The sequence below is a fragment of the Ursus arctos genome, chromosome X, assembly GCF_023065955.2.
Source record: "Ursus arctos isolate Adak ecotype North America chromosome X, UrsArc2.0, whole genome shotgun sequence".
NCBI lineage: Eukaryota > Metazoa > Chordata > Mammalia > Carnivora > Ursidae > Ursus > Ursus arctos.
In genome coordinates, this window is record NC_079873.1 from 97459438 (window position 1) to 97474802 (window position 15365).

The 15365-nt window shown below is 34.0% G+C and overlaps 1 protein-coding gene across 15 annotated transcripts in view; it reads left to right on the forward strand.

Annotated features, from left to right (window-relative positions):
* The window catches only part of STAG2 (STAG2 cohesin complex component), a 130028-nt gene that overhangs the window by 90341 nt on the left and 24322 nt on the right, over positions 1–15365 (forward strand). For all 15 annotated transcript variants that reach the window (XM_057314223.1, XM_057314205.1, XM_026520539.4 and 12 more), the window contains 10 exons: positions 962–1079; positions 1714–1817; positions 3072–3164; positions 3297–3386; positions 3986–4189; positions 5665–5735; positions 6286–6373; positions 6467–6547; positions 8215–8307; positions 10941–11115. In XM_057314223.1, coding sequence (XP_057170206.1) covers positions 962–1079; positions 1714–1817; positions 3072–3164; positions 3297–3386; positions 3986–4189; positions 5665–5735; positions 6286–6373; positions 6467–6547; positions 8215–8307; positions 10941–11115 — 1117 coding nt within the window. The remainder of the gene's footprint in view (positions 1–961; positions 1080–1713; positions 1818–3071; positions 3165–3296; positions 3387–3985; positions 4190–5664; positions 5736–6285; positions 6374–6466; positions 6548–8214; positions 8308–10940; positions 11116–15365) is intronic.

Sequence of the window (15365 nt, forward strand, 5' to 3'; positions counted from 1 at the left end):
TTGAATTCTGTTCAGTGCTTTTTCTGAGAAGTATTTTATTGAGATGATTATTTTATCCTCATTAAGTTAATATTTGAATTGATTAGGGGCGCCTGGGTGGCGCAGTTGTTAAGCGTCTGCCTTCGGCTCAGGGCGTGATCCTAGCATTCTGGGATTGAGCCCCATATCAGGCTCCTCTGCTATGAGCCTGCTTCTTCCTCTCCCACTCCCCCTGCTTGTGTTCCCTCTCTCACTGGCTGTCTCTGTGTCAAATGGATGAATGAAATCTTAAAAAAAAAAATTATTTGAATTGATTGGTTTTTTTGAATGTTGAACCAATCTTGAATTCCTAGGATAAAACCTACTTAGTCATGATCTGTTATCCTTTCTATATATTGCTGGTTTCACTTTGCTAGTTTTTTGAGGATATTCCCTCTATGTTCATGTTAGATGTTGGCCTACATATTTTTTTATTCGTAATGTCTTTGACATGTTTTGGTATCATTGTAATGATAGTCCCCTAAAACAAGTTGGGAAGCTGTAGGGCCTTTTAAGCTTCACAAAATGAAGAGAAATATGCTTATATATTGAATTGATAAGTAAACTTTTTTTATGTTTGAAGTAACCATTATCACTCCCATTAAATTAAATTCACAGTATATTTTATAACTGAGTGTGGTTAACTCATATAATATTGAGTCCAAATAGGCACTACATATACATGCATATAATCTTTTCAGAATTAATTTTCTCGTTAACTATTGTAATGATTATTGTGACAAATGTTTAGTGATACTGCCTAACTGGGTTTACTTATACTCAGCAAGCTAAGGCAGTTTCTTCTTTGTGCTTTTTTCCATTTGACCTCAAAAAACAGATTTCTGTTTGAGTTTGTACATAGTGCCAACAAAGTTTCCATTCTTTTGAGTTAAGGCTAGTATACTATTTGTCTAAGAACACATTGCTCTTTTTTAAATTTTAGTTACATGAGCATGCAGCATACCTTGTGGATAGCATGTGGGACTGTGCTACCGAGCTACTGAAAGACTGGGAATGTATGAATAGCTTGTTGCTGGAGGAGCCACTTAGTGGAGAAGAAGGTAAATGGATGTTTCATTATGGTATTTTGTTGTCTACTCAGTTTTAAAAATAGATTTTACTTATTCCATTTGTTTATCTTTAATACTAAAAAGTAATTGAGAGTGCTTTGGCAGCACATATACTAAAAAGTAATTGAGGGGTGCCTGGTGGCTCAGTCGGTTGGGCATGTGACTCTCAGGGTCATGAGATTGAGCCCCATGCTGGGCACAGAGTCTGCTTAAGATTCTTCCCTCTCCCTCTCTCTCTCTCTGCCCCTCCCCTGCTTGAGTATTTTCTCTCTCTCTCTCAAATAAATCTTTAAAAAAAAGTAATTGAAAATCTTTGTGAATAATTTTGTTTTCATATACACGAATATTACGAAGAAAGATGTAGTTGCTGTCAATATTGAATTTTTTAAAAAGTTTTTCTGGTATCCGTGTTCATATTTTCTTTGGTCAAATTGTGGACCAGTGGTACACAGATTTGTACTGTTCAGTAAAGTTTACCTAGTTCTCATCCTGTCTGTGATACAGTAATGGGATTTTCTTTAGTACATTAGGTCAGATTCTGTCACAGGCAGAAGGATTGTTGTGTAATACTTATAAGTAGCATATAGGGAAAAGAAATAGGTTAATTCTTTCTGATTTTTTTCAGCACTGACAGACAGACAAGAGAGTGCTCTGATTGAAATAATGCTTTGTACCATTAGACAAGCAGCTGAATGTCATCCCCCTGTGGGAAGAGGGACAGGAAAAAGGGTATGTTGGTATAGTTTCACTATTCTAAGGTGTGTTTCTCCTTTTGATATGATTTTAAAAAAATTCTTGCATGTAACTATAGAGCCAGATTTTTGAATCTTACATTTTATTTTTCTGATGATCTTTGCTAATACGTATGTGTTAGAAGTAAATTTTAAAGCATTAGCAGTTTGGGAAATTTGAGTTCCTTCCATGAGATACTTTGTTAGTTACTACAGGAGATAAAGTGATTGCTCTCAAGACTAAATATAACTCACTGTTTTAGAATGGTGCATTTTTGCATTTTAGTTTCTTTATAGATTTGCTTTCTTTTTCTTTTAATAAAAATTAGGAATTAAGGGCACCTGGGTGGCTCAGTCGGTTAAGCAGCTGCCTTTGGCTCAGGTCATGATCCCAGGGTCCTGGGATCGAGCCCCCCGTTGGGTTCCCTGCTCAGCTGAGAGCCTGCTTCTCCCTTTCCCTCTGACTGCCAATCTGCCTACTTATGCTGTCTATCTCTCTGTCAAATAAATAAATAAAATCTCTAAAAAAATTAAAAAGTTAGGAATAAAAACATATTATTCATCAAAATGGAGAAATTCCTGTTTCCTTGGATTATATTTTAATGTATCACTGCAAAAGTTCACATATATTTGTGTTGTAGACCAACAGTTCCACAGCCTTTGAAACTTTTTTGAATTGAGGCACAAAAATATATTGTCACATAGTATACATCTATATATGTGCATTTGTGTATAACTGAAAAGTTCTTCAAACAATACTTATGGTATGTGACACATTCTATTTTATTTTGTTTTCTACTTTTTTTCTTCTTTTTCTAATTGATGATAGAATTCATGCTATCATGAGTGAATTCATGTTGAATTCATAACCCATGGATCATGGCCCACAGCTTAGAGTCGGCTGAAATGCTACTCAGTCCCATTACCATATAAGCTCCTAAACTACATTTCCTGTTCCTAACTACTGCTTGATTTGTCTAATGGTAGTGTTGGTTAGTCTAATTGGGTATTGATTTTGCCTCTAGAACTAGTCGAAGTTTTTTTTTGCTGTTACTTTAAGTGGCTCTTTAAAAAATATTGTGCAGGTTGTTCTCTGTTACTCTTGGGTTTCAAGTTTTATAGTAGAAATTTTAGTATCCGTCACTTAAAATGTAGTTTCATTACTTATTTTCTATGTCTTAACTTAAACTTGAGCACCTGACAGTGTTATTAGGCTTAATAAATACTTAAAAGCATTGTTGTGTTGCTTTAGGTGCTGACAGCGAAGGAGAAGAAGACCCAGTTGGATGACAGGACAAAAATCACTGAACTTTTTGCTGTGGCCCTTCCTCAGTTATTAGCTAAGGTAAGTTTGTGTAATAGAAGAGTATTTGTAAGAAATTACAGGTTTTGTTTGGAAATGTGAAACAGATTTTTATCATAATGTTTACTTAACATTATTGTGATGTTTTGACATTTTTTTCTTTAAATTTCAAAGTACTCTATAGATGCAGAAAAGGTGACTAACTTGTTGCAGTTGCCTCAGTATTTTGATTTGGAAATATATACCACTGGACGATTAGAAAAGGTACAATGTTTTCTCTGTATAAAAACACCTTGAAGAAAGACTACTAGTTTAGTTCATCCCATCATATTGTTTTATATTTTTTTGAAACTTCTAATGTTAAAGGAAACCTACATTTTATATATTTTCTTTATTTTTTATAAGTTGGATTTAGAGAATGGCATTAATGAGGCTTCCCTTTGATTCATGTTCATATCCATGCCCTCATTCCTAGACATTATTTGACTATATCTGAGAGATTTATGGAGATTGGGGGTAGGTAACTGGATAATAACAATTATAAAATGAAAGCAGTTAATATTCATTGAATACTTTTACTATGTTCTGGGAACTATTATCAACTCTTTGTATTAACATTCTCACCAACGTCCTATGAGACAGGTAACGTTATTTCCATTAAAGCTGAGGAAATAAGTGTGGGTGGGTCAGTGTATTTATTAACCACGGCTAGGAAAACACATCAAAATGTATGCCCTACTTGTACAGTTACTATTTTTGAAGCTTTTCACCACAGTAGTGTAGTCTTTCTGTGCCTGTCATATGTACCTTAGTTTTTTCTAATACGTACCTTAGTTTTAATGACAAAAACTTTGATTTTGCAGCATTTGGATGCCTTATTACGACAGATCCGGAATATTGTAGAGAAGCACACAGATACAGATGTTTTGGAAGCATGTTCTAAAACTTACCATGCACTCTGTAATGAAGAGTTCACAATCTTCAACAGGGTAGATATTTCAAGAAGTCAACTGATAGATGAGTTGGCAGATAAATTTAACCGGCTTCTTGAAGATTTTCTGCAAGAGGTATATATTAAAAGTATTTTGTCAGTTGGGTCCCTGTCCTTCAGTAACTGAATTAGTCACCATTCCTGGTGATAGTCCCTAGCAGTATGTTGAAAAATATTTGGACATTTTGTTCTTCGAGTCATCATACTACTATTACTCCTCCACCAAAATGGGAAGGTGGTAAGAATCTGTGACTTGGAGATGGTTAAAGCAAAACTATTACCCCACCCCTTTTTTAACTTTAAAGAAAAATCATCTCAGAAGTTACCAGGGTTTAGCTGAACTAGAGGCTGTTAGGCAACAGGGTGTAAATGGAACAGAAAAGGAGAGCTAGGCTATGGCCATGTAGCCTAAAAAAGTAGGCTATTTCTTAGTGTTTTGGCGGTGTTAGTAAGGAAAGGTAATTAATGATCTTTGATATAAAGCCTTGATAAATTGCTGTTATAGCCACTGTTGATTTTGGGGTTTCCTGTGTTGTTTTATTTCCAAAGAAACTTAAAGTGTGGCACTCAAATACATATGTAGTGGTTTTTTTTACTTTTTTCTGGAAATATGTACTTAACAATTTAATTGACTTGCATAAAATAAAATGTCATAATTCTCAAATTAATGCATTTAGCCTTTGTCACATCACTTTTGTCATTAATGTTGCAAAAATCATATGAACTTTGTAATTTTCAGTTTTCTTGTTTAACAGTTACTTCTTAAGCTTTCTTTTTGTGTATGTGTAACATTCCATGCTTACTAAATTTTGCTTAACTGGAGGTTTGTGCAAATAAGTTAATGTATAGTGATCACATTCTTAGTTAAAAAATGTGATGGCTGTACTCTTGATTGTGGTTAGGACAAGTTAATTTAAAATCAAGCAGTGGGTTAATTAAGTTTAATTACTTGTGTAGAAAAATTAAAGTTTAGAAACAAGCATTTTTTGAGAGACTTGGGGTTCAGAACAGTATGTTTGATAGTGTTTTAAAAAATTTATAAGTTTCATGCAGTAAGACTTATAAAATTTTCAAAAACTTTAAGTTACTCTTAATTGGAAAATTGATATCCAGAAAGGACTAGCGCATATCTAGTCTTTATTAGGAAGGTTTTTTCCAAATTGTTATTGGTCTGATATGTCTTTCTAGGTGTTGTCTTTATGATCTCTTGCTTGTCCTTTACTGTATTTTTCTTTATTGTTCTAATGCCTTTTTTACTGTGAAAGACTAAATGTCTTCATAGTTTTATGTCAAGGTTACTTTAAAGGAGAGGGGAGAATGTCATTCAGTGTTTCTCTCTTGGGTATAATATACCAGTGATAACAACTCTGTTGACTCATTACTCCAGCTATATTGCTTTAAATTTGGACAGATCTAGGTATTGAATGACAAAGCTAATTTGTGGTGTTAAGTTATTCTTTCTTTTCAAGGTGGTATCACTAGTGTGGTAGTCTTAAGGTTTTTTACTTTGGGTTATTAAGATTTAATATTATGTATAATTAATATTCATAGGGTGAAGAACCTGATGAAGATGACGCATATCAGGTATTGTCAACGTTAAAGAGAATCACTGCTTTTCATAAGTAAGTTGAATTTTAATGTTTCTGATTTCTTAAAACTGTAGCAAAACAAAACCAACTTGCATGTTTTAGGGTTATAATGTTATCATTCTGCTAGATTTCTTTTTTTAAATAATTTTTTAAAAGATTTTATTTATTTATTTGTCAGAGAGAGAGAGAAAGAGAGAGAATGTACAAGCAGGAGGAGCAGCAGGCGGAGGGAGAGACAGGCTACCCCTGAGCAGTGAGCCCAATGGGTGACTTGATCCCGTCCTGGGATCATGACCTGAGCCAAAGGCAGACGCTTAACCAACTGAGCCACCCAGGCATCCCAGTTCTGCTAGATTTCTTGTGCTTTTATATAAAAAGTAGTTGATAGAGTCATGTTTTGAATTGGGGAGTAATTGACAAATAATCAACCAGCATACTTTTTAAAAAATACATATTTGTTGTTGTTATGGGTGCATGTTACAAAGTTTGCTGTATTTACTTTGACAGCATTTTGTTAACATTCAAGTCCAGAATAAAAGTGATTAAGCATAACTTTTAAATACAATTTGATTCTTTTTTACAGTGCCCATGATCTCTCAAAGTGGGATTTGTTTGCTTGTAATTACAAACTGTTGAAAACCGGAATTGAAAATGGAGACATGCCTGAGCAGGTTTTTATTTATTTTCAAGTTACATATTTAACTTCGAGAATGGATACTTGGGACTTTGTAGTTTTAAGTGTATTCTCTTGCTTCTTTTTACAGATTGTTATTCATGCACTGCAGTGTACTCACTATGTAATTCTTTGGCAGCTTGCAAAGATAACTGAAAGCAGCTCTACAAAGGTTTGTGGTAGTCCAGTGGAGTTCTTACTACATTAAATATCATTAACTGTTTTCAGCAAACTTTTAATAAGATCAGTTATTTCAGTAAAGTCTTGCTTATATCTACATTACTGTTTAGGCATGTGTACCATTAGAAAGTTATGTTTGTAGTTTGATGTATATTCAGTGAAAGAACATTAATATGTTTCAAGGTATGGTTTTAAATTTAAAAATTTTCACATTTTAAGGTGGCATAATTTATGTATTTCTGTATGTTCTCAAAAATATTGAGAACATATAGAAATATAGATTTTGTAAATTATGTCTAAGAGCTTTTGAAACAAGCATACAGCTGTTGGATTATCTAAATTGATGATAATAAGCCGGCTGCCCCTAGATCATCTTAGGCCTCAGTATTATTTTGGGATCACGTTGTTCATATGCAGGATCTTCCTTCCGATGTTCCAGATTCATTGTAGATCACTTTCTGGTTGAGTATAATGTGCCAGCTACTGGGTAATAGAACTTTCAGAATTTTGTCAATAATGGCAATCTTTGATGTGTTTAGTAATTGAACTAAACAGTACTGCCTTTTTCATTTGTAATCGACTGAGCCACCCTAGGTGCCCCTTGCCTTTTTCATTTGTAAACTGGAAACTTTAAACATTATACTTGTAGTAGATGTAGCCTTAAATATTATTTGGGTGCATTTTTATAAATACTGTGCAACATCTAGGAGATAGAGAATTCGTTGTTCATAGCTTTTTTTCCTCAGAAACAATTGTCTTGATAATAAGTTTCTTTTGCATAAAATCACAGAATAATTATAAATGCTTGGAATTTTTCTGAGCTTTTAAAGTGCAAGAAATGGATATTTCCGCCTTGAAAAAGCAATTCAGTATTGCTGTTAGTGTATTTTTTGTCAAATAACTAAGAAACTTATTTAGCTTGATATCAAGCTTACAGTAGGAACAACAACTGTATTAGCAAATTCAATTGCTCACCTAAGTTAAAAACATTGAATTAAAAATCAAAATGGTGAAAGAGATTATATTTTGAGTAGAGAGAAAAGGGTAAAAATGAATGATACTAAATACAAAATTATTCTGAAGTTTGGTTAAATTTTCTTTACCAAATCAATCAAGTTAATCCAGTTTTTAGGAAAAGATTTATCTTTTTAGTATGTTTACAAGACATTAATTTTTTTTTAATTGAGTAATACTACAAAACTGATTTTTGTCTATCTCTATATTTAAAAAGTACAACTGGTATCCTTCAAATAAGAAATGAAAGATGCTGTCTCTTTTATTAATTAATTTCTTCTGTTCATCAGTTGGCTACCCTTCAAATTACAAAACAAGGATGGAGCATTAATCTTTACTGTTTAAGCATTCTGAGGTAGTAGATTTGTTAAAGATAGCCATATACAGTTATAGGTTTTCTTATTTTAAAGGACACAGACCACTTAGGACATTATACTCTAATATACCTGATATTTTTAAGGTTGCAGTTTGTTGCGATTTTTTAAGAAAAATGGTATAATTTGGTTTTTTTCTTTCTGATAAATAAGATTTTAATGTACAAGCAGAGTAAATATAGTTAAATATATGATAATATTTTATGTAATTTGAAGTATCTTGTGTACTAAATGAGGTTTTTATACAATTGTTCATGTTAAATTTTTCAAGGAGGACTTGCTGCGTTTAAAGAAACAGATGAGGGTATTCTGTCAGATATGTCAGCATTATCTGACCAACGTGAATACTACTGTTAAGGAACAGGTTAGTAATTACTGTAGGTAGCCATCTTTTGTAAGCAACCCTTAATAAATACCTGAACTAATACAGAAAATTGAAGTAATATTGAGGTCGAGCAAAGCAGAAATGTCTTGTATCTGTCCATCTATATGATACTCAAAAAACAGATTAATAATTTCATATAGAGTTTATAAATTCTATGATAAATTAATAACTGTGGTTATTTTATGTTATTATTTATGACTCACTTGGTAAACAGACCCATATATACAAATTAATTGTATGAAATTACATAAGTTATTCTTGAAATTAACAAGCAAGTATGCCTCAGGGAAGGAAATGGGTCCATGTGGTTTTGTCATCTCTGAGAATATTATCAGATCGATATTGACATTCCTGCCCATCCTGATTGTGTACGTTATTTTTTCTTATGTGGACTTTGTCTGAAATAAAAATTTTAATCATTTCCCTGCCTTCGAAGTGTTACCTTTGCACTTCATATGCCCTCATTCTGGAAATACATTGTTACCTGTTGCTGTAGTTAGTTTTCCCATCTGTAAAATGAATTCTGATCCTGGGATTGAGAGCCTATTTAGTTTTAATCCCCTAATAGAGGATTAAGCTTTTTTGTATATATGCTTTTTAAATGCTTCTATGGAGAAGACATTTTTATAATCAAAAAATAATAATGATACAGTCAAAGTGGTTACAGTGATTTCAAGGTTTTTTGACCATTTCATTCTCCTTAACCTTTGCATATTGGGGGAGAGCCCCAGCAGTCATCACAAGTGCTATTTTCAGCAGTTTGTGTTATGTTGGATACTGTTTGTTTATTTTTATTTTTTTATTTTTGGTGTAACTCTTTACTTTAAATTAGGGAGTATTTACTTCTTACAGCAGGGAGTATTTACTTCTTAAAGCTGTGAAAGTATTTAAGATATGGTCATTCAGCTACAAAGTGATTAGTAAAGTCCTTCAACCTTTTGATTGTCAGTTGTCTTTATTTTATTTTAAAATATCAAAACTGATTTCAGTGAAATACATTTGGAGTTTTATATTTAAAAATTCACATTCAGTGTCCAACTGTTAATTTCATTTTTCTTCTTCCAACTCCCACTGTTCCCTCCCATACATGTATGCTTGAGCGTAAATAAATTAGAAGATACTAAATGGCCAAGATCCAGTTACTGAGTTTCACGCTTTTCTTGCAAAAGTATGAAGTATATTCCTATAATTATTACATTGCTGAATTCTTCAGTCTTAAGTATGTAGTTTTGAATTGTATTAATAAAAGATTTGGAAATTTAATTTCCATCTGTACAATTCACATGAAAGGAACAAAAGTTTCTGTAGGTAGTAAATTGAATTTAGAGTTAAATTCTTAGGATAAGATTTTAATGAGGTATACATTGATCCAAAATTTATAACATGAAATATTCCTCTTTGTTTTCATATGTCACCCAGATATTCAGTTTAGTATTCCCTGTTTCTTACAGTGTTAACACAATTCCTTATGGGGTATCATATGTAACCTCCTATGTAATCTTTTGTTCAAGCCTTGGCAATTAATTATAATTATTTGGTCATAAAATATCTTGTGTATCAGTCTTCCTAACAGCTCCTAGAAATATGTCCTGGTTAGTTCACTTGACCTGCCAGTTCACTTACTAGTAAATATCACCAGGCTTATCATTTTGTTTTCTTACTGTGTATGTTGCAAAAATTTTTGTAAACTCAGATATCCTGTTGGGTATAAATGACTACTATAATCGTAAAATGAGGAAAGACAAAGAGGAGGTAAAAGCATATAAAGTAAAAGAGAAAAAAAGTAAATGTGGTTAGTTCCAAGAAGGTAAAAACATTATTGAGATCTCCTTTGTGCTCTATTGTCTGTCTAGCAGTAGTCTTCTTTAAATGTAATTCGCTATTGACTTTGTGACCCCTAAATCCTATTTTTGTTACCCTTTCCCAATAGATAATTAAAAATTTCCAGTTTTCCTCTGAATACTTTTACCAGTGTTTGACTCCATTTAAAACTCCTAGCAGAGTTTTTATAAAGCTCCTTGAGCTGTAACTTTGGCTTTATATTTGTTATGATATTAACAGGTTTGTCTGATGAGTAAATAAGCAGGCATATAGTTCGTTGTGTTTTTTTCTACTTAATCACTACACATATTGAGAATGAAAGTGCTTAAAAAGTACCAAGGACTTTGTGATCTCTCTTCTAGGAGGTAATTGATCTCCTTGGTGTAAGTTTGTTTTCCATAGAGGAAAGGAATGGTACCAAGTTTATATGTTATTTCATATTTAGGGATGGATACCATGAGGCATTGTCATATAGTGTAGAGTGGGATTTGGAGTCAGAAAACCTGATATTGAGTCCTGACTACATGTTTTGGTAGTGTTAACATATTGTACAAGTCACTTAAAGTTGCTGAAAATAATATTTGTGAAATTACCTTGCAGTTAGTGAAGCGTGATTGCAAATACGAGTAATCATTACAGAAATTACATTCCTCAGCTTTAAAAACTTAGGAAAATACTATACACTGATTTTTCTTAAAAGTTGGATTCTGTTTCTGTGTTAAATATATGTTACTTGTGGCAGTTGGTGAGAAACCTTGGATTATAGCACACTGTCCTTTTTTTTTTAATAGGCCTTCACTATTCTATGTGATATTCTGATGATCTTCAGCCATCAAATTATGTCAGGAGGGCGTGACATGTTAGAGCCATTAGTTTATACCCCTGATTCTTCATTGCAGTCTGAGTTGCTCAGCTTTATTCTGGATCATGTTTTCATTGAACAGGATGATGATAACAACAGCGCAGGTAATTTTATTGGCATCTTTTTGTTAAGTCTTTGCATCCACCATAAATTTAAGTCACAGTAATGTAAAGTGTTGTAATACTATTTGATATTTTATTCTGAAAATATGAAACACAGGTCCATGTTCTAGCACATTTGTATTAATTTTTTGTAATATTGTAAAGACAAGGTGATACCTCAGGGCGTAGGCTTTGGAGTCAGATCTTTGCTTCTCACTAGCCCCAAGCCTATTTTTCTAATTTGTAGCTCCCTCACAGAGCTGTATGAATTAATTGAGCAAAGTGACTTGTGCAGTGCCTGGGCATGAAGTAGGTACTCAGTAAAATTTACTCCCTCCTCCCCTTAGTCACTGGTAATACCAATTTTCAGGTAGTTTGAACAGAATAAAGTGTTTCTTTAAGTAACATTTTTGTTGTATACTGTTATAATGTAGGTTTTCATATTTTGGGGGGCATTAAACTATGTAATTTCTCAATGTTAGAAGATGTTTGAAGTTGCTCTATAAATGACTGGGGCAGAACAGAATGTTCGTAGGCAAATAATCCCACCAGTCTTGCCTAGTGTTAAGTTATTGCTCTTTCTACCCTAATTACATACACAGATGTCTTACTTGAATAAGAGGTCATGGAAAAGTGTTGGGTGGCTTCTTTCTGGGTTTGGTTTTAATTTGAAGTTATACTTGAAGGACAGTATAACATCAGTATATGTGAATCTCCATACATATACTGACATACCACTGCAAATCAGATTATAAATACATATAATTTTAGACATGGCTTTTGGCTTATTTTCAATAAAGAACTTTGTTATTGTGTATTTAAACTTAGCCAGAAGGGAATTGAGAAACCTAGAGTAGCAAAAACTGTTGTCAAAAGTCCATGTACTAAAGTTTATATGCTTAAAATTTTTTACCTTTTACTTTGAGTTGATGGTTTAATTACTTTTATTTTTAACATTTATTTGACATTTATTGGTCAGGCAGTACACTAGATGCTATGGATATCAAAAAATGAGACAAGGGCTTTTCCTTTAAGAATTCAATTCAAGTGGAAAAGACAGATCTAAAAACAAATAGTTATAATGCAGTTTGATAAGTAATAGAAGCATGTTCACATTGTTATGGGCGTGTAGAAGAAGTTTTACCTGATCTGGGAGTCAAAACATCATTGAAATACAAGCTAACATCTGAAGCGGATCCTAAAAGATGAGTAGGAGTTTTTAAAACTTCTTTGGGAAAGTATAGTTGCATTCCAAAAATTGATAACAAAATCAGTTTTGGTGTATAACCCTTTTGTTACAGTTGGGGGACTGCCTCTCTGCTTCATTTACACCAGAATGAGAACTAGAATGAGAATAAGCTTGCCAATAGGTCTGAATTTTCTAGGAGCTTCTTGAAATTATGCTCAGTCTTATCTCCGTGGCCTTTTTTTTCCCTATTGAAAAATGACATGTATTCCAGTTTTTTGGAAAAATGTAAAATATAATGTTATTTGTCCATGTCTACCACCAGCATTTGTCAAATTTTGCTGTTCGTTACTAATTTTTTTAGGGGGGTGGATAAAGTATAAATACAAAAGCAGCCCTCATTTGTATCCCTACCCAATTCTTTTATTTTTCCCTGGAGATAACTGCTATCCTGAAATTGGTGTTATCATGCCTTTGCATTTTAATTTTATTATACCAGGAGTTTATATATCTGTTAACAATATATAGTTTATTTTCTGTTGTTAGCTTCCATATAAATGGTATTATGTTGAACATTTTATTTTGCATCTTTTTTTACATTAACATTTTTGAGATTTGTCAGTGATAGCTTATTCATCTTGACTGGTGAATATTGTATAATATGAATTAACCCTACTTTATCCAGTTTTTTTTTAAAGATTTTATTTATTTATTTGACAGTGAGAGAGCACAACCAGGGGGAGTGGCAGAGGGAGAGGGAGAAGCAGGCTCCCTGCTGAGCAGGGAGCCTGATGCGAGGCTCGAACCCAGGACCCTGGGATCATGACCTGAGTTAAAGGCAGATGCTTAGCCGACTGAGCCACCCAGGCGCCTCACTTTATCCTTTTTTTTAAAAGATTGCATTTATTCCTTTTAGAGAGAGAGAGCGCGAGCAGGGAGGGGCAGAGGGGGAAGGTGAAAGAATCTGAAGAAGATTTTACACTGAGTGCTGAGCCCAACATGGGGCTCAGTGGGGCTTGATCCCATGACTGCAAGACCATGACCTGAGCTGAGACCATGACCTGAGCTGAAACCAAGAGTTGGATCCTTAAACTGACTGAGCCACCCAGGCACCTACTTTATCCATTTTATGTATGTATGTATGTATGTATTTATTTGAGAGAGCGAGAGCCAGAGAGCACGAGCGGGGTGAGAGAGCACAAGGAAGGGCAAAGGGAGAAGCAGACTCCCTGCTGAGCAGGGAGCCTGATGCGGGCTCAATCCTGGGACTCCAGGATCATGACCCGAAGGCAAGCGCTTAACCGACTGAGCCACCCAGGCGCCCCATCCATTTTTATATTGACGAACATTTAGGTTGTTTTCAATTTTCTCCCTGTTACGAATAGCGTACAACAAATGTTCTTATACTTAGCTGCTTGAGCACATGTGCAAATGCTTTTCTTTCTTTTCTTTTTTTTTTTTTTATTTGATAGGGACAGCCAGTGAGAGAGAGAACACAAGCAGGGGGAGTGGGAGAGGAAGAAGCAGGCTCCCAACGGAGGAGCCTGATGGCGGGGCTCAATCCCAGAATGCCGGCATCACACTCTGAGCCTAAGGCAGACGCCTAATGACTGAGCCACCCAGGGGCCCCATGCAGATGCTTTTCTAGTGCATACCTAAGAGTGGAATTGCCAGATTATATAGTCTTTGCGCATCTTAAATTTGACCACATGTTGCAAAAAAATTCTCCAGAATGGTTGTATTGTTTTATTCTCCTACCAGCATGCGTTTCCATTGATTTTCATACTCCTCTAACCTCTGGCGTTGTAGACGCATGGTTATTTATTTGGTTTGTTAGCCCGTGTATATTACGTGAGAAGGAGAGAGTAAAAGAGAGTGCTTCTAGAGGCACTGACAACACAGAATAATAATGGCAGTTGACATCTATGAAAGGCCCAGTATGTTAGATACTTCTCTAACGTTTTTTAATCCCCACAAGAGAATAGATGGGTAGTTTTTGATGAGAAGTGAAAAAAAACCCAGGGTGCCTTGACTGGCTCAGTCAGAAGAGCATGTAACTCTTGATTTCAGGGTCGATTTCGGGGTCATGAATTCAAGCCCCATGTTGGGTTGTAGAGATTACCCCCCCATACACACACCCCTTAAAAGGAAAAGGCAGAAAAAAAAAACCCAAAATCAGAGCTCAGAAACTCTTAATATCTGGGTAATTTAGTCTGTAGGGGGAAAACATCTACATAGGTGTACTTCCTAAGAGTAGTACTAAACAGTGAATAGAAACAGTATTGTATCCATTATAATCATGGAAACATTTAGAAGAAGCTTATATAATTCAGTGTAATCTTCTGAAAGAGTAAACAGTACATTCTAGGTTTCTAAGCAAATGGCTTTGGGATTCTGGAATATGCGCTTATGATAAAACTTTTTCTGATGGTCTGTCTTAAATTCCTGTTCTCAAAATTTGGTTTTAACTTTCTAGCAGTTATTGAGGATTATCAGAGATAGGGTGAAATAAACATTTGTTTTAAAGAACATTTTTATTTTACAAATTATTTTTTCCATATTGGGAACCTTATATTGAAGACCTAGCAGGATATTCACCTATAGTTCACAAAGGAGGAAATTTAAATGGCTAATAAATGCACAAAAAAACTTGAACTTCACTGCTAACCAAAAAAATGTAAATCAAAATAATGTAGCTTTTAATAAGTAATTTTGTTTGCAAAGTTTATTGAGAGGAAAATTCTTTACGTAGCTTTTTATGTAAAAGGTTTCATCACAATTTTATTTGCAATATCAAATAATTAGAAACAATCTTTTGGCAGTACTTGGAGGCTGTAGTCCAGCTTCCTTGACTACAAAGTTGGAAATAAGTCTGTTTCCTTGATAACTCTGAATGTCAGCATCTCACATAATGGATCAGAGCAGAAATACGTAAAGTTATTTTTTTTATTATAATAATATTTATTATATTATGTTAGTCACCATACAGTACATCCCTGGTTTTTGATGTAAAGTTCCATGGTTCATTAGTTGCATATAACACCCAGTGCACCATGCAATATGTGCC